Below are 23,332 nucleotides of genomic sequence, written 5' to 3'. Positions count from 1 at the left end.
AACTCCATTATGCTACACTTCTTAGTATTAAAGTCCACTTCCCATTTCTGACTCCAGTTCCATACCCTATTTAGGTCTTCTTGCAGTGCTTCACAGTCCTCATCAGTTTCTATTTTCCTTAGCAGTTTGGCGTCATCGGCAAAGAAGCTCATGTAGCAGTTCACGTCCTCATCCATGTCATTCATATAGATAGCAAACATTATTGGTGCCAGCACAGATCCTTGCGGTACTCCACTGATCACCTCTTTCCAGTCTGAATATTTTTCTCTGAGCACTACTCTCATCTTTCTACCAGTCAGAAAGTCCTCTATCCATTTTAGTAGGTTTCCCTGTATTCCTCCTATGTGTTCCAGTTTTTTTAGTAGTTTTCTGTGTGGTACTTTGTCAAAGGCTTTTTGCAAGTCTAGGAATGCACAATCAGCCCATCCATTTCTTTCTTGCACTATGTCTATTAGTCTTGAGTAAAAGCATATTAAGTTTGTGGAGCATGATCTTCCTTGTCTGAATCCGAATTGTCTTGGGTTTAATATGTCATTGTCTTCCAGATGTTTTACCCATCTATTCTTGATTATTTTCTCACAAATTTTGGCAATGGTGCTTGTTAGTGATACTGGCCTATAGTTGGTGGGTTCTTCTTTGTTTCCTCCTTTGTGTATTGGTACAATGTTAGCGTTTTTCCAGTCCTCGGGTATCTTTCCTTCTTTGAGTGAGCTGTTTATTAAGATGTGATGAGGAAGAGCTTAAACATCTAAATGCTGTAATTATTTCTGATTGTTTACACCACGACACCATTGCAGTACATTTATTTCAAAAAAAAGTTATAGAAATTTTGAAAACAAAAATTCCTGGAGAAATAAATAAATTGATTTATTTTTCAGATGGTGCTGCCTCCCAGTATAAAAATTTTAAAAATTTCATAAACTTGTGTCATCATGAAAAGGACTTTGATATGAAAGCAGAATGGCATTTTTTTGCCACTTCACATGGCAAAGGACCATGTGATGGGTTGGGTGGAACTATTAAAAGATTAGCAGCAAAAGCTAGTCTGCAGAGAGCCTACAACAACCAAATCATGACACCAAGACAACTCTATGAATTTGGAAAAGAAAACATTCCAGGCATACATTTTTTATATGCCTCTCAAGAAGAATGGTCTAAGAAAAAACATTACTGGAAGAAAGATTTAACATCGCTTGCACAATACCAGGCACTCAGAAACTGCATAGCTTTGTTCCAACATCTCTGTCAGAACTCAAAGTAAAATTTGTATCAAATAGCACTGATGATAAAACCGTAAGAATACGTAAACAGACCAATTTCATATTTGAAGAAATCAAAGGATTTGTGACAGCAATGTATGACCAAAAATGGTATTTGGCATGTGTCCTAGAAACATATTCAGATTTAATGGAAGTAAAACTAACATTTTTGGAACCTAATGGACCTTCTCCTTCTTTCAAATATCCACGAATACCAGATATTTTAATTGTACCAGAGAAGGACATTTTAAGCATTGTAGATCCACAAACTGCAACAGGAAGAACATACAATCTCTCTGATAAAGAAATTAAAAAAGCATCTGAATTATTAAATGAAAAATTATCTTAATAATAATTAAAATCCAGGGTGGGTGGAGGGACCTGTGGCTTTTTTCTGCTGAGCTATCAGGGGTGGCCCCTTAGGCGATGGGGATACCAAATTGTGTACAATTTGGTAGTGGCTTTGCCACCATGGACCATAGCAGACATGCTCAGTCATGAGTATGATACTTTAATAGTATGATAAGTTTTAAATAGTCAGGTATTTAGTGTAAAATTAATTAGGTAGAATTACAATTTACAAACAATAAAACACAAAATGACGGCATTTTAAATTTTTCAAGGTCAGTGGTCGTTCACAACTTTTTTATTTGACCTTGAAGGTAAAAAGTGCATAGAATAAACGTTGTAGAGCTAATCATCAGCTTTAAAATGGTATGTTAGTGAACATTTTATGATTAAAAATAACCGAGATTTGAATTTCTAAAAATAATACATATAAAAAAATACCAAAATTTTCTTATACCTATAGTTATTTAAGTGCCTGTAACTTCTGATCCCCTGTATGTCCCACTATCAAATTTGGCATGAAGGTTATTAAGATGATGGTGAATATTTGTACAAAAAATGAAAAAAATCGAAGATGGCGTGTTTTTTGTTATTCAAGGTCAAAGGTCAAGGTCAAATGGTACTTTTTTATTTGACCTCATAGGTAAAAAATGAATAGAATAAAAGTTGCAGAGCTACTCATTAGCTTTACAATGACATATGAATGAATGTTCTACGACAAAAACTAACAAAGTTATGCATGTCTGAAATTAGGCCGTACCTTCAAAATTTCGATTTTTCTCAAAATTGTCGGAAACCATAATTCTGGTTCTATAAAAGATAGAAACGTGAGACTAGTCTCAATCAATTTGTCTCACCGAGTTCTACTTGCACACCAAATTTCATCAAAATCTGTGACAATGAGTTATAAGTCATTGGTAGGTTTCATATGGAATGACCCAAAAGCAGATGGAGGCAAATACAAAAGACACAGTTAAGAAAGTAAAGAAAAGGAAAATTGAGTGAGAGATACAGTTGACAGAGGTAAGTGCATTGTGGTCCATGATATCCAGGAAAAATATGATATGTATAAATACCAGAGAGAAAAGGAGAAGGAAACAGCTAAGAAATTTTTGAAAGAAATATAGGATGAAGGGCAAAATTTTGCTAAGGAAACTGACGAAATCCACAGGATAGGCAAATATTCAAAAGAAAAACAACATAGACCTCTGAAAATAAAACTAGGAACTCAAAAGATAGCTGAGGAGGTATTATCGAAAGTGGTTAAATTGGCAAATAGCGAGAAATTCAAACATATATGGATAAAAAAGGAAATGAGTCACGAGGAAAAAGAGAAAGACAAAGCTCTCAGAATTGTAGCCAATGATAGAAATGAGAAAGGAACAGAGGGAATTTTTTTTTTTTGGAAAGTGCTGGACTTGAGACTGAAAAAATGGTACATCAGAAAAATGGAAACTTAAACCAAAAAAGAGAAGAAAATATGAAACTAAAAGTGGCATGATCTTTGGAATTGATGAACTAAACGACTATCTAGAAATAGAGAAAGCTGACATTATGGGAATTGTGGAGACAAAACTGAAAGGACCTCTATCATCAAGTATAGTGGGACAAGGTCTATACAACCACTGGGTGAAAAATAGAACAGCAAAGCAGGGAGGTGTCATGATATTGACCAAAATGGGTCTAAATGTGACAAAGATTAATGAAGGTCAAGGCAATGTAGAATTAATTTTGATCAAAATTGTAAACAAAAAGATGAAAAGCAGAAAATTTGTAGTAGTGTATGCACCATCAAAAACACAGGCTTGGTATGACAGCGATCATTCTAAATTACCGGAAGACACAATGAATGCACTAAATGAGTTACTGAAAGAGGGTAGTAACATAGTAATCATGGGCGATTTTAATGCAAAGGATATAATCTGGGAAGAAATGATAGAAAAAGGGGAAAAACTTTGGAGCAACATTCTACTGGATATGACCATCGAATACACCTTAACACAATGGGTTAAGGATAATACTAGGTATAGAAACAATGAGGAACCGTTGAAATTAGATTTAACACCGTTACCGACACGTCAATCTTACGTAAACAAATGTTTCAAACCGTCCCATGAATGGCTGGAGCCTTATGTTTGTAAACACAGACACTTGCCACCATGTGGGTAGAAATAACCCAGAAACTGAGGCCTTGAGAGCCCTCAATGCACACAGCTTATAACTGTGACACGTGTGTGTCACGGGTAGCATGCTCGGTTCCTGGCGGGTGCACTCAGCCGTGACACGCAGGTGTCACAAAACACACATCCGGTACTCAAGGGGTTAATATTAACTTCTAAACCAAATATTGTGAACAAAATGTAGTATAAAACACCAATTGGAAAGAGTGACCATATACTAACAGAGTTTGAAAAAAAAAAAAAAAAAAAAAAAAAAAAGAAAACAATGCAGGTAGGAATGATAAACATAGAGAAGGAAGATTAATGTACAACAAAACAGATTTTGTAAAACTAAGAAAATTTTCCAAAACACAAACTGGGATAAATTCTCCAAAGAGGAAACAAAGATAGAAGACAAATGGAACATATTCAAAGAAAAGTACAAGGAAGGAATTTATAAATATGTACCAAAGATGAAACAATAAGAGATTTGCATAAAGTGTTGGTATAACAAAAGGTGCAGTGAGGCTAAAGACAGAAGAGACAAAGCCTGGAAAAGAGACAAAAAAAAAAAAAAACATCCAAATGCAAACGTATATAAACCTTAGGAACGAATATGTGAATATACGCAGGAAAGAAACAAGAAATTATGAAAAAGATATTATAGACAAATTATGTATGGATCAACCTAAACTCTTTTACAGATATATGACAAACTAAAGGATAAACATGAAATAGTGAAACTGCATGAAGGAGATAAAGAATATATAGATGACACAGAAATGGTAGAAGTTATGATCAGACATTTCAGGTCTGTTTTTACAATTGAGAGCTCACTACTTTGGGAAGATGGACAACAAGAAAGATCCCCTAAAATGAAAGAAATAAAGGTAACACAGAAAGAAATAAGAGACCAAATAAAAAACCTAGATGTTAAGAAATTGCAAATTGGATACTGAAAGAGTGTATAGATGAACTGACAGACAAATTATACAAGATAATAGACTTTTCACTCAAAGAAGGAAAGATGCAAACATAATACCAATATATAAAGGAGGAAACAAAGAAGATCCTACAAACTTCAGACCAGTATCCCTTACAAGCACAGTAGCAAAAACATGCGAAAAAATCATCAGAAACAAATGGACCAAACAGATGAAAATAAAATAGTAAACCCTAAACAATTTGGCTTTAGAAGTGGAAGATCATGTACCACAAACTTAATATGCTTTTACTCGAGATTAATTGAGATAATTCAAGAAAGAGATGGCTGGGCAGATTGTGCCTTCTTGGACTTGCAGAAGGCATTTGACAAAGTACCACATAAAAAATCAATATGAAAAATTGAAATAATAAGAGGAATACAAGGTAAGCTACTGGAATGGATGAAGGATTTCTTAATTGGGAGAAAAATGAGAGCGGTACTTAGACAAAAATTCAAACTAGGAAGATGTGAAGAGTGGCATCCCACAAGGCTCTGTATTGGCTCCTTTAATGTTTGCCATATATATATAAATGATATGGATGAGGGAGTAAATTGTTACATGAACTTCTTTGCTGACTCAAGAGAGTAATCACAGAAGAAGATTGCAGATCACTACAAGAAGACAGGTCTGGACAAAATATGGGAATGGAGTCAGAGATGTGAGATGAACTTCGACATTAAGAAATGTAGCACAATGAAAGTTGGAAAAAACAAAAACAGAATATCAGGTCAATATAAAATTGGTAACAAGGAAGTAAAAAAAGATGATTAAGAAAGGGACCTGGGAGTGATCATCTTAAGTGACTTGACACCTGATAAACATGTCAATAAATTATTTGGAGAGATGTTTAACTTAAGATCAATGAAAGTGGCCTTCGACTACATGGATGAAGAAATGGTAAAGAAAACAGTGGTTATACTAATAAGACCTAAACTAGAGTATGCTGCAACACTATGGGCACCTAGCACAAAAAAGAACATAAGAAAATTAGAAAGAATCCAAAGAGCAGCAACAAAAATGGCACCTACACTATAAAATTTGACATACGAACAAATATTGCAGAAATTACATCTATCAACACTGAAACAGAGGAGAAAGAGGTGATTTGTTGACCATTTACAGAATTATGAAAGGGATGGAAATTCTCGATTGAGACAACATATTAAAGTGAGACACAAGAGAAACAAGAGGACACAAAAAGAAGCTAAAGAAAGACAGTTACAGAAGAGACCTGAAAAAGAATAGCTTCCCACATAGTGATTGATGTCTGGAACAAACTAAATGGAGAAACAGTGAGTGCCAAAACTATATATGATTTTAAGAATAAACTGGATGCGGAGAGATACGAAAACGGGTCACTACGAGCATAGCTCTCATCCCATAAAATACAACCAGGTAAATACACAGAGAGAGAGAGCAAGAAGGGAGAGGAGATACAAGGGATATTGATGAGATACATAGGAATAAATCTAATTTTAGCCATAAATGACATAAGCTTCAACTTGGGCCTTCCCAGTGCTCTCTGATGTCTGCTGAACCATGTTAGTTTGGGACTGTTTCTGTTGCACTAGTTGATAGTAATGGTAAGAGGAGAGTTGTTGTTTGTCAGCTCAAGTATTGCTTTTAGAATTGGGGAAACACAAGTAGATAAATAGAGATCAGGGACCCAGCCTGAAGACGAAGGGCCATGCACCCCCAAATGGAAGCAAGGAAGTTGACAAGGTTTGAAGATCGTCGGCAGGGAGATGACTCTCTGCCATGGTTCTTGCAGGACAACCTCATGCAGGTACCTATTGTTGGTCCATGAACACCATGATTAATTGATAAATGAAAATCAGAAGCCCTGGAACCTTCTACTTGTTTGTTATACAAGCAGCTTTAGTTTCATGGTATGCCATAGGCTATGGGTACACACTCAATATGAATTTATTTTATTTCAGTATAAAATCATTATTTTACAAGCAATTCAAGCTAATTACTAATACAAATTATCTAATCAACAAATGTAAGGAATATAAACTGTCACAGGTAAGAGTATGATAATATTCTAGGGATAACTTAAATTCATACTCAAATATCTAGGGCTGGTAGTAGTCACTACTAGCTCCTGGGATTGAACCTGGGATCACATAAGTACAAAGCACTTAAAAAGCAAAGGTCCATTCAAGTCACTGTCAATGCTCACTCAAAACATGCCTGCCAAGCAGAAGTCTTAATAAGACAAAGTAAAACATCAAATATTACAAATTTCTACAATTACACAAATAGGTTGGGCAGCACAGCCACCAAAATATGAGGTCAGTAGGGACACCACAAAGCCTGTAAAATTTGCAAACGAGTCTTCATGGGTTCATCATAATACTCATTCACCCTCAGGTCAGAAGTCCAACTATACTGAATAAAGCCACCTGGCATCAGCCACAACAAAAATCATTAAGCTAGTCACTGAGCTTTAATGGGTAAATGCACAAGAGCACACAGTAATACCCATCTTTAAGGTTTAGAACTTGTGTAACAATTTATATTACTTAGCCTATGGCTTATAGTTGCAAGTATCACTTCTCATTTTGTGTTTAATCTTGGATTGGGTTGTCTTGATAACACTCACATGAGCAATCGATAAACAAAAACTGTACAACAAAAATTATTTCACTTGTAAATAGCAACAATATGAACAAAACCAATGTCTCAATCCCTTGGTCAGGAGTCCCTATGTAAAACATTACAATCCATTCCAGCCGCCATCACCCCAAGAACCTTAACCACTTTGGTATGATGACACCTATGTACGCGTCATGAGGCACGAGTGGGTACATGAGGATGCTGACGTTGGTGTCTTGATTATATATATATTTTTTGTAGTTGTACATAAATTACCCCAGATTCTGTGAACTGTTTTGATCATGTTTTATGTGTTTATTATTAGAGTAAAAAAGAATGAGTAATACAGCAATGACATTATATCTTATAATGAGAGTAGTGTGATGCATCATTCATATGGCAGCCGATACTTCACACAAGAATTTGACACATAATGAAGTGGTTAAAAAGTCACACAATCTAGATTATTTCTCTATAAATCCTCATTCTAACAATTTCTTGGAATAGTTCCCACAAAAGTACTCAAACAACAGCCCCCAGATATAAATCCCAAGGAAAAACCTCCCACGTCAGACAAGAACCTCACTAACACACCTGCACACAGGACACTCTCCATCAAGATGGTACAAACACAAAGTAGGCCTGGCTACAGATGCAACTACTACACAGAACACCCCATACTGTCAATCACCAGATCCACAACGCCTCAGTCCTTTAAGTGATTTATGGTCCTGCCCAGAGGCTGTTGCCAGTTTCCTAGAGGCCACAGGTTACCTGTAAAGCCCCTTTCATACTAGGCAACTAGTGACCTTCACTAGTTGCCTAGTGTGAGTCTCGGGCAAATGCAAGCGACCAGTGACTGTCACAGAGTTGTGGAATCCTTTCTCATCATCTCATTCGTCGAAAGAATGGCATCAACAGAGGTGCTTCTGTTGGCTTTGCTGGTCAAGAAAAAGAGATGGTTGGTGACGGCAACTGCCAGTGACAGTCACTTGTTACCAGAGCGGGCAACAGCCATAGCCTGTTGTGCAACTGGGCAACCACAGTGATGTAGTGTGAAAGGCTCAATTTAAAATAATGGTAGGCAACTAGTGTGAAAGGGCCCTTAGTGAGGCTTGGGGCAACAGACTGACTGTGATATGACACCACACCTAGAAATAATAGAAATAATCAGTAAATATTGTATGCCACAAGCAAGAAAAGCACTGGCAAGTCCATGCTCTGCTCACCAACAAACAAAGAAACAGTATTAACACAAAATTGTTTGGATACACATAAGACCTAATATTTCTCTCCATTGGCTTAAACCATGTTTCCTCCTCTTTTTCACATAAAGAGAACTGACAACATATGATTGACCATCTCCTACTGCTACAAGCTGGCAACATTGAAACAGTCCTACAATAAATCATGAACAACAGTCCAATCTATGGAAGGGCCTGAGGACCATTGCTGGCCACTGTGGTGTTGCAAATTCAAAATGAAACTCAAGGCAACAATTGTTACTATTAACATCACAATCCCTAAAATCTGTTCATGCTACCTACAGTAAAATGACTTACTTTAACAGTACTGTATTCCCATTGCTATAAAAAGTTACTGATCCTGCTAATATCAAAGTATAATAAACTACTTGAAAACTTGTGCATATTGCATTAGTCTATACTTTGTACTTTTATGTTTCAACCTCTAATTCAAAGTTTCTAAACAATATACAAATGAAATGAGAAGACAGAAAACCCAGGTATACCAAATATATATTGATTTTCTTTAGCTGAACTAGGTTATAATGCTAATATTTGCTAAATTTGATAATTTCCATGAAATCAAAGTATGGAAACTGTAAATTTTTAGAAATGCACACTTATGCAATATAGCAATAGAAAATTAACAATCAAATTTGTAAATTATGATGCATCAACGTAATATGCATTTTTCTTGGCAGAAATTAATACCGTAACAAAAAAGTTGCTAAAACCAACTCATCAACAAACAAAGTCACGGCAGGTGAAATATACACCATATTTGTTTTGATAGATGCCAAGGTTGAAGAAATGAAAGGATGATAAATTCATCTATTCTAACCTAACCTGCCTAACTTAAGCTGTATTTTGTAATGTGGTACCTGTAATTCTAAACATCATCTAGGTGGTCGTTGTCACGGATGCTCACAGTCTGATTAAATACTTGATTGGACTGTGGGGAATTGAGTTGTTGCATAGCTTGAAGGGAGCCCTATTGTCTTTGTAACAACACTTATAATGCCACCTGGATTTGGAGAACACCTGGTACACAACATGAAAACCATTATCTAACTGACTGAGTGACTGGACTGGACAGATTACGACATGGCGTCTTGATGCTATGCTCGCAACTTTGTTCGGAAGTATATTTGTTTTCAGCAAGGTTTTTTTGTTATTGATTTCTGCCAAGAAAAACATATACCAAGTTGATGTATTACAATTTACAAAATTAAAATTTTATCTTCTAATGCTATATTGTGTAGATGTGCACTTCTAAAAAACTGGAAACAGGAAATAGAACACTGACATTTTTCATAATTGGCAATGCTCAGAAATAAAAGCTGAACTTGAAAGTAAACAAATGCAAGTGTACATTTAAAATATAGCATATGTCAGAGTTTATTTCAAGAAATCAATATTTTTCATACACCTAATTCTTAATATTTGTTCTACTGATCATTATTTCTCCTTTCGTTATAATTAAAGACAATCACATATTGCAGATATGTGGGATGGGAAGAGGACTTTTAAGAGCAGTCAAGAGTTTTTATGAGAGTAGCAGAGCTTGTGTTAGAATCAGAAATGGAGAGCGGGTGGTTTGAGGTAATGGTGGGACTTTGTCATGGATGTGTTACATTGCCTTGGCTGTTCAATTTATACATGGATGGGGTGGTGCAAGAGGTAAATGCAAGGGTGGTGGGTTGGGGATAAGAGATAGTTTAGAAAAATGGAGAGAAGTGGGAGATAGGCCAGTTTTTGTTTGCAGACAATGCTGTGCTTGTGGCAGGATCAGAGGAGGGATTGAAGAAGTTAGTGACAGAGTTTGGGAGGCTGGGTGGAGATAAATGTGGGTGAAGGTAGGGTGATGAGATGTACAAGAGGAGAAAGTACCTGAGAAGAGTGATGGGAGTTGCTAGGTTGGATGGAGTGGGAAACAAAGAGGTGAGGGAAAAAGGGGTGGAAGGGGAGTTGGGAGGTGGGGTTGATGAAAGAGTATTGGGATGGTTTGGACACAAGGAAAGAATGAGTGAAGAAAGACTTGTAAAAGAGGTGTGGAGGGAGTGAACATAAGGGGGTGCCTGGGGATGGGATGGATGGATGGGGGTAAAAGGGGCATTGGGAGAGTGGGGGATGTCTGTTGAGGAAGGACAGGAGAGGGCAGAAAATAGGGGTGAATGGAGAATGGTTGTGTATGAATAATGCTATGATGCATCAGGGGGAGTGGGTGGGCAATGGTGGGTGAGGGAGTGTGAGAAATAATTTGATGCAGCCCAAAGGATTTCTGTCTTCTTCATTTCTGCATGAAGTGACAGAGAGGGGTGTTGCAAATTTAATAAAGCGGCTTTGCTGTGGATGTGCTGTATCTTGCAACACTGCTTCTGACCCTGGACAGCGGGTGAGATACAGAGATGACCCATCATCTAGGAGGAGCCAAGATAAGAGGGAGGGAAGTGGGAGGATGGGAGTGGAGTATGTAGGGATGGAATGGGTGGGAGTGGATTTTTTGCTTTTGTTTTTCGGCTACCTTCCCTGTTGTCAGGGGGAAAAAGCCTTTTGGTATATGTATGTACATATTCCATAAAACTGAATAGTTTGCAGTTTTAATAACAAAGTATAATCACTCAATTTAATTTTCACTTCAAATGTGAATGAGCAGCAAACAAAGCATATAATTCCCTAATACAACAAAGGTTTATGAACATCCAGTTTTTCAATACAATTTTCCAGAGTACAGTATCTAATGTGGTCATATTTATTATGTTAGCATAAAATCTATGGATGCTTCACTGCCTCAATGACAATTGGTCTGGAGAATACAATTCATTTATATTTTCCCCATAATTCTCAACAAGGAATTCCATATGCAATCACTTGTGAAGTAACACGCTCAGTTACCTATACGATATTCATCTGTATATAATGGCACAACATCTAATCGACAATGTTTGAGAACTCCCACCCAATTCAGTTGAATTTTCTCCCCTGGATGTTCCTATCGGAGGGATGGCGTGCCAGAGGTTATGGACTTCCCGCCTGTTCAAGATAGAGGACAAACTGATTTTATGATCCATTTATCTGATAGACGACAACCAACCTGGTAAGCAAACCAGGTGATCAAATATGTAGGGTCAGTGACTCACAGCATCCTGTTGGATTTGCCGTTTGTCCAACCCTCTCAGCTGATGACAGTTTACAGTACTCATAACAAACCATTACTTACCATCACTTAGGGGCCACAGTGAAGATATGAGATATACACAGGCGAAGCTCCATAATCCCATGTTTAGAGGCACTAAAATTTTTCTTAAAATTTAACATATAGCACATCTAGGGAGTCCAAAAGAATGAAATTATTCACATTAGGTCCTTTTTCTTCTCACAATCATAGCACACTGAAATGACGTCACGAGCGTAGGATGAATATATGGATACCAAAGACACGTTTGGATAGAGCGTTTCAACTCGGCTATTTTAATTTTTGGTATTGCTTAAATAGGTATGTATTTTAATCAATAGTTGCTATGGAATTTAATGAAATATACATCTTTAAGGTATTAACTTAATGTTTGTTACATGTAATTGACAAATTATAGTCTAAAATAAAATAAAACTGATAACTCTACACAGAAAACGGAATTCGTTTTCTTTGAATAGTTGCTGCTTGAAAGCTTGATAAAAACTCATTGGTTCCGTCATGTAATTGCTTTCAAAGTACAGTATCTATTACTCTATTAGGGAAGCAGGAATGACAGATAAGACCATGTATTTTTAAAGTCAAAATGATGAGGTAAATGCACAAATTTTAATCTTCCCCATTGGAAAAAGAAACTAAGAAAAATGTATACACACAGTTACAGTAGGCTACATTTGGTCCGTTGACAAAATACAACAATTTTAATAACTACTCTATACGCTTTCCCTCAATATCAATGTATTTTGGTTTACTCATTTGTATTCATTATATGAAGTGTACTTTCACATGCATCTATGCTTCTGGTATCACAGGAAGAGAGGCCTTCTATCAGAAATCATCTATGTATGTTATCAAACCCACACGGCAATGGACAGCCCCATTGAGTATCTATCAAGACTGCATAATCTTTGCCAATGGACAGTCTTATATGGTTCCATATACATAGAGATTCATAGCATGATCTCCGCAGTGTAATTATTATTCCTGGGAATATCTTACTGTATGGTATTAGTGCACGTGAAATATACATTGACTGAAATGAAACGTAGACTGATGTAATTTAGAATGTAAAAAGACACAGTTTCTTACATTATACTCATGAAGAAACCAGTAATTTTCTTGAGCTGTATGCGACAGAAACATATCGAAACAATCTTCTTCAAAAACTGGTAATTTTCCCCCTCGTAATGTGCGTTAATTAAACCGTAAAAACATAGTGGTTCTTTTATGTTTGGGATTCTTAAGAAGGTGGAAATACCGTTTAGAGGTGATTTTAAGGTTTCGTTGATGGGTGGGATGGAGGGGTGGAAGAACCATACATCTTTCAGTACACTACAGTCTTACAGATTCTACAGGCTACATAACCTGAGGCGTCACTTTTTTCAATTTGTCACCGAGTTATCAACAACGAAAGTTCACATGTCCGATACATTGGTAAAGCTGGGTATTTGTATTATATTTTGTTTCCGACAAGGATGAAAGCCCAGCGTCACATGTCTATAAGAGTTAAATGGAATCCCAGATTTCAAATGGTGTAGTGGTCACTCCAGTTCTGGTGGGCAAAGTGTTGTGCGGGTATTTGTAAGGTCACAGCATTACCCATAAATCAGGCCAAACACGAGCTCTGAGCTCACATTGAGGAGGGTGATAGCGGTCGATCATCAGTCTAAAGCGTGGTCCATCTAAGGCCGTGGTAAATCACGTGGAACTTTTTTTTTATTATCGAAGCACATGGAACAGATGGAGTGGGGGAGGAGCGCAGGTACTTATAGGTTACCCTTTGGCAAGGCCTCGCACACACAAAATCTGAGGTTACAGTAACGGAACATCGGTGGTATAGATTACTAACTAGTGGAAGGACGTAAGGAAATGCTAGATATGTATGGTTATTAAATTCATTTCATGTCTCGAATAAAAACAGAAAAATGGCGGAGTAGACAGGGAAAGGTAATATTGGTGCTGAAATTGGGCTTAGGTGAGGCAGACGAGGAATCTGTACTGAAGGGAGAGCTGAGTGTGATGGTGGGAGGAAACTTGAATAGGATTAATCTGTCAGCCTTCAAGATCCCCTGCTGAACCCCTAAGCTACCCCCTCAGAGATGTTGCATCCAGTGTACCTTTGCCACGGTTGGCTTGGCAAGGTTGTACGTCAGGTGTGATATGCATGGGAAGTGTGAAGGGCGATGTTGGAATGAACGTGATTGTGAATGGAGTCTGTAACCAATGCAGTCAGCGTGGACATTCTGATCAGGTGTTCGCACTTACTACGGACCACCTGATGGTTAAGGTCAGGGCAGGTCCTTCGAATCACACGCACACATACGCGCGCGCAAACAGGTGTTCGCATTGATATTAGTCTACACCTCTGATATCCACCTATACAGAGTAGATTGTTGTTATGTATTGGATTACCAAAGTATCTATACTCGTAGACAATCTCGCGCTGCTATCATACGCTACTGCCACATCACTCCATCGCTCTCCTCGGAGGGGATTGCTGTCCCCCTCAGCCCCCCTCTATCTCTCTTTACACACACACACACACACACACACACACACACACACACACACACACACACACACACACACACACACACACACACACACACACACACACACATATATATATATGTATATATATATATAATGTTGATCGTTGCGTGTAGGACTCGAACCTACCGCTCAGAGGTCATAAGGCTACAGGACAGCGCTTAAACCCGCTCAGCTACAGACACAACATAAGTGTATGAACTCAAAACGCAACTGGTTACCGAGTTTAGGATACATCGCTCTCTCCGACTCCATTTCCTTTTTCACCAGAGACCCGAGCCCGCTAGTATGAGGGGGTGAAGACCGGAACGAATCCCTTTCACGCTTCGCCATTGTAATTACTGTATATGAGAAATTCGCTAGTGGAAAGCGACATCAATCAGATAATTTTTATGACTAAAAATTATCTGATTGATGTCGTTGTCCACTAGCAAATTTCTCTCTCTCTCTCCCTCCCTCACACACACACACGAGCTCTGAGCTCTCTTCCGGGAGGGAAATAGCTGTCGATCACGAGTCCAACACGTGATCCAAAGACCCAAGGTGAAGACCAAGGTGAATACACACACACACACACACACACACACACACAACACACACACACACACACACACTGGATACTGAAAGAATGCAGGAATGAACTGGCAGACAAAATACATAGCATAATAAGCAGTTCTTTGAAAGAAGGAAAAGTTCCAGAAGATTGGAAAAAAGCAAACATAGTACCTATATATAAAGGAGGAAATAAAGAAGAACCTACCAACTATAGACCAGTCTCTCTAACAAGTACAATAGCAAAAATTTGTGAAAGAATTATCAAAAGTAGATGGGTAAAATACTTGGAAAAAAACAACGTACTAAATCCAAGGCAATTTGGATTCAGACAAGGACGATCATGCGTCACCAATTTAATATGTTTCTATTCAAGGCTAATAGATATAATACAAGAAAGAGATGGATGGGCTGATTGTGCATTTCTAGACCTAAAAAAAGCTTTTGACAAAGTACCACATAAGAAGTTGCTTAACAAATTAGAATCTGAAGGAGGAATACAAGGTAAATTGCTAAATTGGATGGAAGACTTTTTGCAAGAAAGAAAAATGAGAGTAGTGATAAGAGATCAGCACTCAAAATGGAATGAAGTAATAAGCGGTGTCCCGCAGGGAACAGTTCTGGCCCCAATAGTGTTTGCTATATATATTAATGATATGGATGAAGGAATTGAAAACTATATGAGCTTCTTTGCAGATGATGCAAAACTACTGAAAAGAGTGAAAACTGAAGAAGATTGTGAATCACTACAGAGAGATCTAAATAAAGTACAGGAATGGAGTAGGAAGTGGGAGATGGAGTTCAATACAAAAAAGTGTAGTATAATGGAATTTGAAAAAAGCAAAAACAGAATAACAGGATCATATAATTTGGGAGAAGAAGGAATAAAAAAAGTAGAAAATGAGAAGGACCTGGGAGTCATTGTTATGAATAATATGTCACCTGAGAAACATATAAATAAGATTTTTGGAGAAACTTATAATATAATAAGAACAATCAAAGTGGCATTTACATACCTGGATGAAGAAATGGTGAGGAAAATCCTAATCACCCTGATAAGACCAAGATTGGAATATGCAGCAACGATATGGTCACCAAGTACAAAAAAATGTATAAAAAAAACTTGAAAGAATACAAAGAGCAATTACAAAATTGGCACCAACACTCTCAAAACTATCATATGAAGAGAGACTAGAAAAACTTGAACTACAGACACTAGAGCAAAGAAGAGAGGAGATTTGATAGCTATTTACAGAATCATGAAAGGCATAGAAATTACTGATAGAGAGAATCTGATAAAATGGGATGACAGAAATACAAGAGGACACGGAAAGAAAATAAAAAAAGACAGCTATAGAAGAGATTTGAAAAAGAACAGCTTTCCTCACAGAGTAATAGACAGTTGGAACAAGTTAGATGAGAAAGTGGTGTGTGCAAAAACAATACATGAATTTAAAAATAGTTTAGATAAAATGAGATATGAAGACGGGACCCCACGAGCATAGCTCCCCTTCCCGTAAAATACAACTAGGTAAATACACACACACACACATACACACATATATATATATATATACATATATATATATATATATGTGTGTGTGTGTATTTATATTTATAATATATATATATATATATATATATATATATATATATGTGTGTGTGTGTGTGTATGTATATATATATATATATATATATATATATATGTGTGTGTGTGTGTGTGTATGTATATATATATATATATATATATATATATGTGTGTGTGTGTGTGTGTGTGTGTGTGTGTGTGTGTATATACATTAAGTATAACAGCATATTCAGCGTTGGTGATCTTTTTCTTTAGACTCTACTCTTCTCACTGTTTTCTTCTCTGAGAACGGGAGAGAAAACACAAGGTTCCCGAACGGATCCATGATTGACGGGATATAAAAACTAACACATTACGACTATTCGCCTATACCTCAGGCATCTTCTGTTAAGTTTATTTTATAAAATACATACAATGCTTTTAAGTACTGAAAATTTTTATATTAGGAGAGATAATGCCTCCAAGGGTGTTACGACGCGTCATGGTCTTGGCGCGACGTGGGATGCCCCGAATAATTCCAAAATCCCGCACATATTTTGTTGAATATTAATAATTGGCATTTGATTTCTTATCAGTACTGTTTCTAAACATTTAAGTTTCCTTTTGTCGTTGTTCTTGGATATTATTATTGTGTTTGTATTCAGTTGATCCCGTTATATTTTGGTGTTGTGTGTTTTTGTGATGTGTAATTTTATGGCCCCGTTTTGCATATGGTATGTAAGCCTTTGTGATAATGTTTATGTTGTTTGACCAATGTACTCTTCATTGCAAAGTGCACCGTCTTTGTTTAAAAAAACATGAGTACTTGCACACATTACTTTGTTTCAATTTGTTTGTTGTTGCTGCCATATTGTTTTTCATCACTAGAGACGAGGTTCTGGTGTTGCGATGGTAAATGATCACATTAAGTTTATCCTTTTGTTTTGTGGGTTTATACTTCTTATGGATGATATCTTTCAATACATTTTCATATTTCTTTTATAAGCATAAGATATTGTATTTTGATAATAAATTAATAATTTTGCTTGTGATCATCATGACTAGTGTACCTGGTGTTGTTTTTTTTCCATATTAATCTTGATTTCTTTATCAATATCTTTCATTGCAAACCCATTATTAGTTAAAATTTGCTTAATCCTACTTAGTTCAAGGAGCCAATTAGAACAAATGTTGAAAGCTCTTGAAATATGTGCTCTTATCACATTGATCTTTTATTTTGAAGGGCACTCTCTCGACCCGTTTGAACACCTTCCGGAGTTACTGGGTTTTCTATAAACACTTGTGGTGAATGCACCCTCTGAACCATCCACTCACACATCTAAAAATGGTATTTCATTGTTAACGCTCTTTTCCTCGGTGAAATGTAGGCAGGAGTTTTCTTCCATTTTCTTCATAAGACATTCCAGTTGTTCCTCTCCTTCTACATCCACGAAAATATTTATATATCTAAAATACATTTTAGGTTTCCGATCTAAGGTATCGAGGACGGGGGTTCTCAATATGGCACATGTATGTCTGGGCAAACAAAACGCCCAGGGGACTACCCATACCAACGCCATCAATCTGGAAATAAATTCTGCCTGAAGGGTATCTAAAGGGTACTTCTTCAGTACATAACCGTAGCATGGCCTCAAGTACGACACGAAGTATCTTTGGTGGTGGCAAACTTTCATTGTTGAAAACGTTCTCTAGGATGATCTGTATAGTTTCTTCTGTGGGAACATTAGTGAATAGACTTTCAACATCTAGAGACGCTAGGATTCCTTGAGGGGTTATATTTCTGAGTAAATCTACAAATTTATCAGTAGAGCAGAGAGTATGGATGGTGGGAATGTATGGAGTGATCAAGTTATTAAGTTGTTTTGCTAGCTGATAAGTGAGAGTAAGTATTTGTGAAATAATGGGTCCTAATCTATGTCCCGGTTTGTGAGTGGCGTCATACGTTGGAGCACCTTGCCAAGGCAGTTATTCGTAATTAAGACAATCAATAATTTGCAAGGGAAGTATTCACCTATAGCAGATTTAAAGAAAATATAAATGGAGCACTTCACCATGTTGATGGAAGGAAGCCTTCGTTTCAAATTTTATTTAAAATGGTAGATCAGATGTTCATTGCCTCTGAGGAAAGATATGTTGGTATACATGGATATACCCTACCTAGACCTTCGCTGGTGTCTTTACGGTTTTAGGAGATATCTGTCAATTCGTGAATGGAAAGTGAGGAGTTGTCAGAGATTCTTCAGAGGGTAATCGGAGATGAATTGAGGATATTTTAGCTGATGCTTGTAGGGAATGGTAATCTTTTCTAATTTTGATGCGGAAGGAATCTGAAACGCTGGACATTAATTTGCCACCTGAATTAAAAACGGGAACGGGGATTGGAGGCCCTTATCAATGAGTTATGAATACGATGCTGGGCAATAATAATGAAACTGGATGAAGATATAGAAGACGAACAACGAGTGCCAACTTTTTGTTTTGATTTCCTAGGTGACATTTCGCAAGACACCACTTGCCCGTTTATGCAGTATGTAGTAATTTTGCCTGTCGTCGTTGTGACACTTTCGACAATAACTCCATCACCGTGCACATTCTATGCCAAAGGCCTCAGTTCATGCATAGGGATGGGGTACAACACAATGCATACAACTAATATAAAAAAAAGGGAGATCACTACATGCGTAGCAGTCAGAACTCGAGACAAAGGTATCAATAATATCTAAGTTGGAAAATGAAGTCTTATCAATTTAGAACAAGAACAAGACCGTGACAATTTAATTGCAGAATCGAGTTCAATAGTGTATCGACTGTAGGATACAGTTGTGGGTAAGGGTTGCGTGCTAGGGATTGTGTATTGTAAGAGGAGAGGCGGGTTGCTGTCATTCGGGGTCTCTCAGTGAGTATGGGTATTAACAGGGTGATGATTGGGGCTTCCTCTCCTTATATTGTGGGATTCTGAAACAAATATCCATTAGGAAGGTGGTCATTTGTCAGGAACAGGTTGAGAGTGTATGTCGAGGGAGGTGAGTGTATCCATGTTTTGGAAGGGGAAGGTATTATTAGTGGGTGGGGTTATGAAAACCGGGGGTTGTTGGATTCATGGAATGGGAAACTTGAAACTGACCGGTTATTCATTCTGATGGGTCTGGTGCCCTTGGGAGGTCCAAGAGACTAGGGAATATGTGACGAACGCCAGGTACAGTGTCACGTGTTTGTTCCTTGGGGGGGGGGGTGTCTGTGGGTCTGGAGAGTGGATTTGGTGTAGGGATGGGATGTATTTCGGCTTGAACCCTATGGTTTGAAGTAGCGCGAGCCCTAATGGGTAATGAGGTTGGGGTGAAATGTTTAGCGTCTAAAATGGGACTGCTCTGGTGGCGCTTTTCAGATGAAGAAGAAGAATGTGTGGCATTTTCTTTATATTATGCTACTTGTGCTGATTCAGGTGAGAAATAGGTTCTATTTATTGAGCAGGTACGGGCGGATTGTTGGTAGTGGGGTGGATGTTGAGGGTAAGGGGAAGGGTTTACAGTGGGAGGATGTGGTGGGCTCGTGAAAATTGGGGTTGGTTGTACGGTAGATCCTTAAACTGTTCCCGTGGCCTCGCTTGGTGGACCTGATGGGGGTGTTGGCTTTTGGGAGGGTAGGTGCTGAGGTGATAGAGCGTAGTGCTTCTGTATGTGTAATTCTTGGGTCAGCCATCATGTATCTGACTCCAACCCTTGGCGGTTGTTGTTTTTGTTGTTGTTGCTGTTGTTCCCTAGACTGTCTGTTCGAGCAGTCCCGTCTCCCTAAGGATCGCCACGGCTAAAAAGGAGTTTTCCCACAAACCCATAATAGAGTGTATATTGTGTTGTTGTGTAGGTCATGCATACCATACCTACAAACATATATACGCACACACACAGACATATATACATATGTACATATATGCATACATACAACCAGTATATGAGTATTATCACGCACTCGACATCTGCCAGCCACCACAGGTTTCTATAAATAACCTCTTTCCTCTATCTACAAATAACACAAAATTCCCATAACCTTTACATTTTACGTAACATTGCATTAACAACTATTCGCACATCATTCACATTCATAAGTTTCACAAGAGTATATATTTCCCCTGTGGAGGGGGGGGAGAATACTGCCACCAAGTACTCCCAGTTGAATCGTAAGAGGCGAGCAAAACGGGACGGGGAGTAGGACTAGGCATGCTTCTTCCTGTAGCCCCACAGGGGACATTCTTAAAAAGAGTAAAGGCATAAGAGGGTCTAGCAGTTTTCCAACCAGTGCCCTAAGTTTTGGGTCTTTTAATGTGCGTGAATGTAGTACAGATGAGAGTGAAAGGGAAGAGATAGGTAGTATGTTTGTGAGAAGGAAGATGGATGTGTTGTCTTTGAGTGAATCTAAGTTGAGAGGGAGGGGCGAGTGTGAGTTTGGGAGTGTAGTTGTGAGGTTCTCAGGAGTGAAGAGAGGACGAGGGAGAGAAAGGGTGGCTATACTAGTAAGTGAAAATATAGGTAAACGTGTAGTGGAGTGGAAGGAGGTTTCCTCAAGGTCAATGTGGATGAAGGTGAAATTGGGAAGGGGGATGTGGGTTTTTGTAAGTGCATATGGGCCTGGTAGTGAGAAGAGTGTAGAAGAAAGGGAGGCTTTTTGGATAGATTTAAATGAGTGCATAGAGGGATTAGGGAGGAAGGTCAATGTAACGGTACTGGGAGAGCTTAATGCTAGAGTAGGGAATGAACCAATTGACGGAGTGATTGGGAAATGTGGAGTTCCAGGAAAGAATCGAAGTGGAGAGTTGATGGTGGAGATGTGTCTAGAGAGAGAGTTGATGATAGCAAATATAGTGTTTTGGAAGAAAGTTAAGCATAAGTACACATGGGAGAGGGTGGTGAATGGAAGGGTGGCAGATAGAGCGTTAATGGACTATGTAGTGGTAGATAGGAGTATAACAGGAAGAGTTAAGGATGTACATGTTAAACGGCAGAGAGTGGGGGGATATAAAATGTTTTTCTGGTAGAAGGTAAATTGAGAGTGGAGGGCAGATGGAGAAAGAGGAAAAGGACAAAAGGTAGGGAGGTGCTTTGAGTGAACTGCTTAAATGAGAAAAAAAAGGAGAAGGAGTACAAGGAGAAGCTGAGAGAGCAGTGGGAGGGAATGAAGAATAGAGTAGAGCTAGGAGTGGAGGAAGAATGGGGGATGGTTCAAGGAGGGAGTCACAAAGTGTGCAAAGATGGTGTGTGGAACAAGGAGGACGGGGGAAAATAGAAGAAGGGTAGTGAGTGGTGGGATAAGGAAGCAAAGAAGGTTATAGAAGAGAAGTAGCGAGCTTTCACAGATTGGTTACAAAATAGGACTGTTCAATTTATACATGGATGGGGTGGTGCGAGAGGTAAATGCAAGGGTGGTGGGTCAGGGATTGGATATGGTTAAAGAAAATGGAGAAAAGTGGGACATAAGCCAGCTGTTGTTCGCAGACGACACTGCACTTGTACTAGGGTCAGAGGAGGGATTGAGGAAGTTTGTGACAGAGTTTGGGAAAATGTGTGAAAGATGGAAGTTGAAGATAAATGTGGGTAAAAGTAAGGTGATGAGATGTACAAGGGGAGAAGATGGCAGCCGACTGGAAGTGAGTATTAAGGGAGAGAGACTGGAGGAAGTGGATAGTTTTAGATATTTGGGTGCGAATGTGGCAGGAAAGGGAGGAGTGGAGATGGAGGTAGAATGTAAATTGAGAGAAGCAAGTAAATGCCTTGGTGGATTAAAAACTGTAATGAGGAATAGACATCTGGGAATGGATGCTTAGAGATTGTATGAAGGAGTGATTGTGCCGACAGCACTGTAACATAAGAGAGGAAGAGAGGAGTTTGAATGTGTTTGAGATGAGGTATCTGTGAAGTATGATAGGGGTTACTAGGCTAGATAGAGTGAGAAATGAGGAGGTGAGGAGGAGAACGGGGGGTGGAAAGGGAGTTGGAGATAGGGTGGATGAAAGAGTATTAGGATGGTTTGGATACATGGAAAAGATGAATGAAGAAATACTAGTAAAAGAGATGTGGAAGGCAGATGTGATGTGGAAGGAGTGAACATGAGGGGACGACCTAGGATGAGATGGATGGATGAGGTAAAAGGGGTTTTGGGAAAGAGGAGAATGTCTGTTGAGGAGGGACGGGAGAGGGCAGAAGACGGAGGTGAATGGAGAATGGTTGTATATGGATGATGTTGTGATACATGAGGTGGAGTGGGTAGGGGATGGGGGTGAGGTAGTATGTGTGAGAAAAATTTGACACTGCCCGAAGGGATTTCTCCCCGTCTTCTCCTTTTTTTGCATGAATTAATGAGGCAGCCTTGCTGTGGATGTGCTGTGTCTTGCGACACTGCTTCTGACCTAGGGCAGTGGACAAAATGCAGGGATGACCCGTCATCCAGGTGGTGCCAAGATATGTGGGAGGCAAGAGGGTGGAGGGGAGTGGAGTGTGATAGGGATGGAATGGGTGGGAGTGGTTTTTATGCATTTGTTTTTTTGGCTACCTCCCTTATAAGGGAAAGAAAGCCTTTGGTATATGTACGTATATATCTCAATTAAATTGCATGTTATTATTTTTTTTTGTAAATGATATATCTAGACATGGATATGTAATTAATTTCAGTTATAGGAACATATGATAACTCATGAGCATACGCGTTCCAGGAGTGACACGTAGTCACTTAAGGACTTAGCACGCAGTAGTTTAATTCTCTATCAACGTTGTAGTCGCACATATAGACTACAACAGTTGGCGTGTGTGGTTGTGTATAATGCAGTCTTCCATAATGTGTTGTATACTGTGGGGTGAAGTGTTG

General features: G+C 38.4%; 1 protein-coding gene across 4 annotated transcripts in view; it reads right to left on the bottom strand.

The window, feature by feature from the left end:
- kuz (zinc-dependent metalloprotease kuz) overlaps positions 1 to 12,004 on the bottom strand; it is a 594,360-nt gene extending 582,356 nt beyond the window's left edge. For 2 of the 4 annotated variants that reach the window (XM_076203722.1, XM_076203723.1), the window contains exon 1: positions 11,818 to 11,933. In XM_076203722.1, coding sequence (XP_076059837.1) covers positions 11,818 to 11,820 — 3 coding nt within the window. In that variant the 5' untranslated portion in view covers positions 11,821 to 11,933. Of the gene's footprint in view, positions 1 to 11,817 lie in introns of all 4 variants that reach the window. The other 2 variants (XM_076203724.1, XM_076203721.1) reach the window with 2 other exon arrangements.
- Between the last annotated feature and the right edge of the window lie 11,328 nt (positions 12,005 to 23,332).

This window comes from Oratosquilla oratoria, chromosome 20 (genome assembly GCF_046742065.1).
Source record: "Oratosquilla oratoria isolate Oo_2021 chromosome 20, ASM4674206v1, whole genome shotgun sequence".
In the NCBI taxonomy this organism is placed as follows: Eukaryota; Metazoa; Arthropoda; class Malacostraca; order Stomatopoda; family Squillidae; genus Oratosquilla; species Oratosquilla oratoria.
The sequence above is the reverse complement of the archived record's forward strand: the minus strand, read 5'-3'. Positions and strand labels throughout refer to the sequence as shown.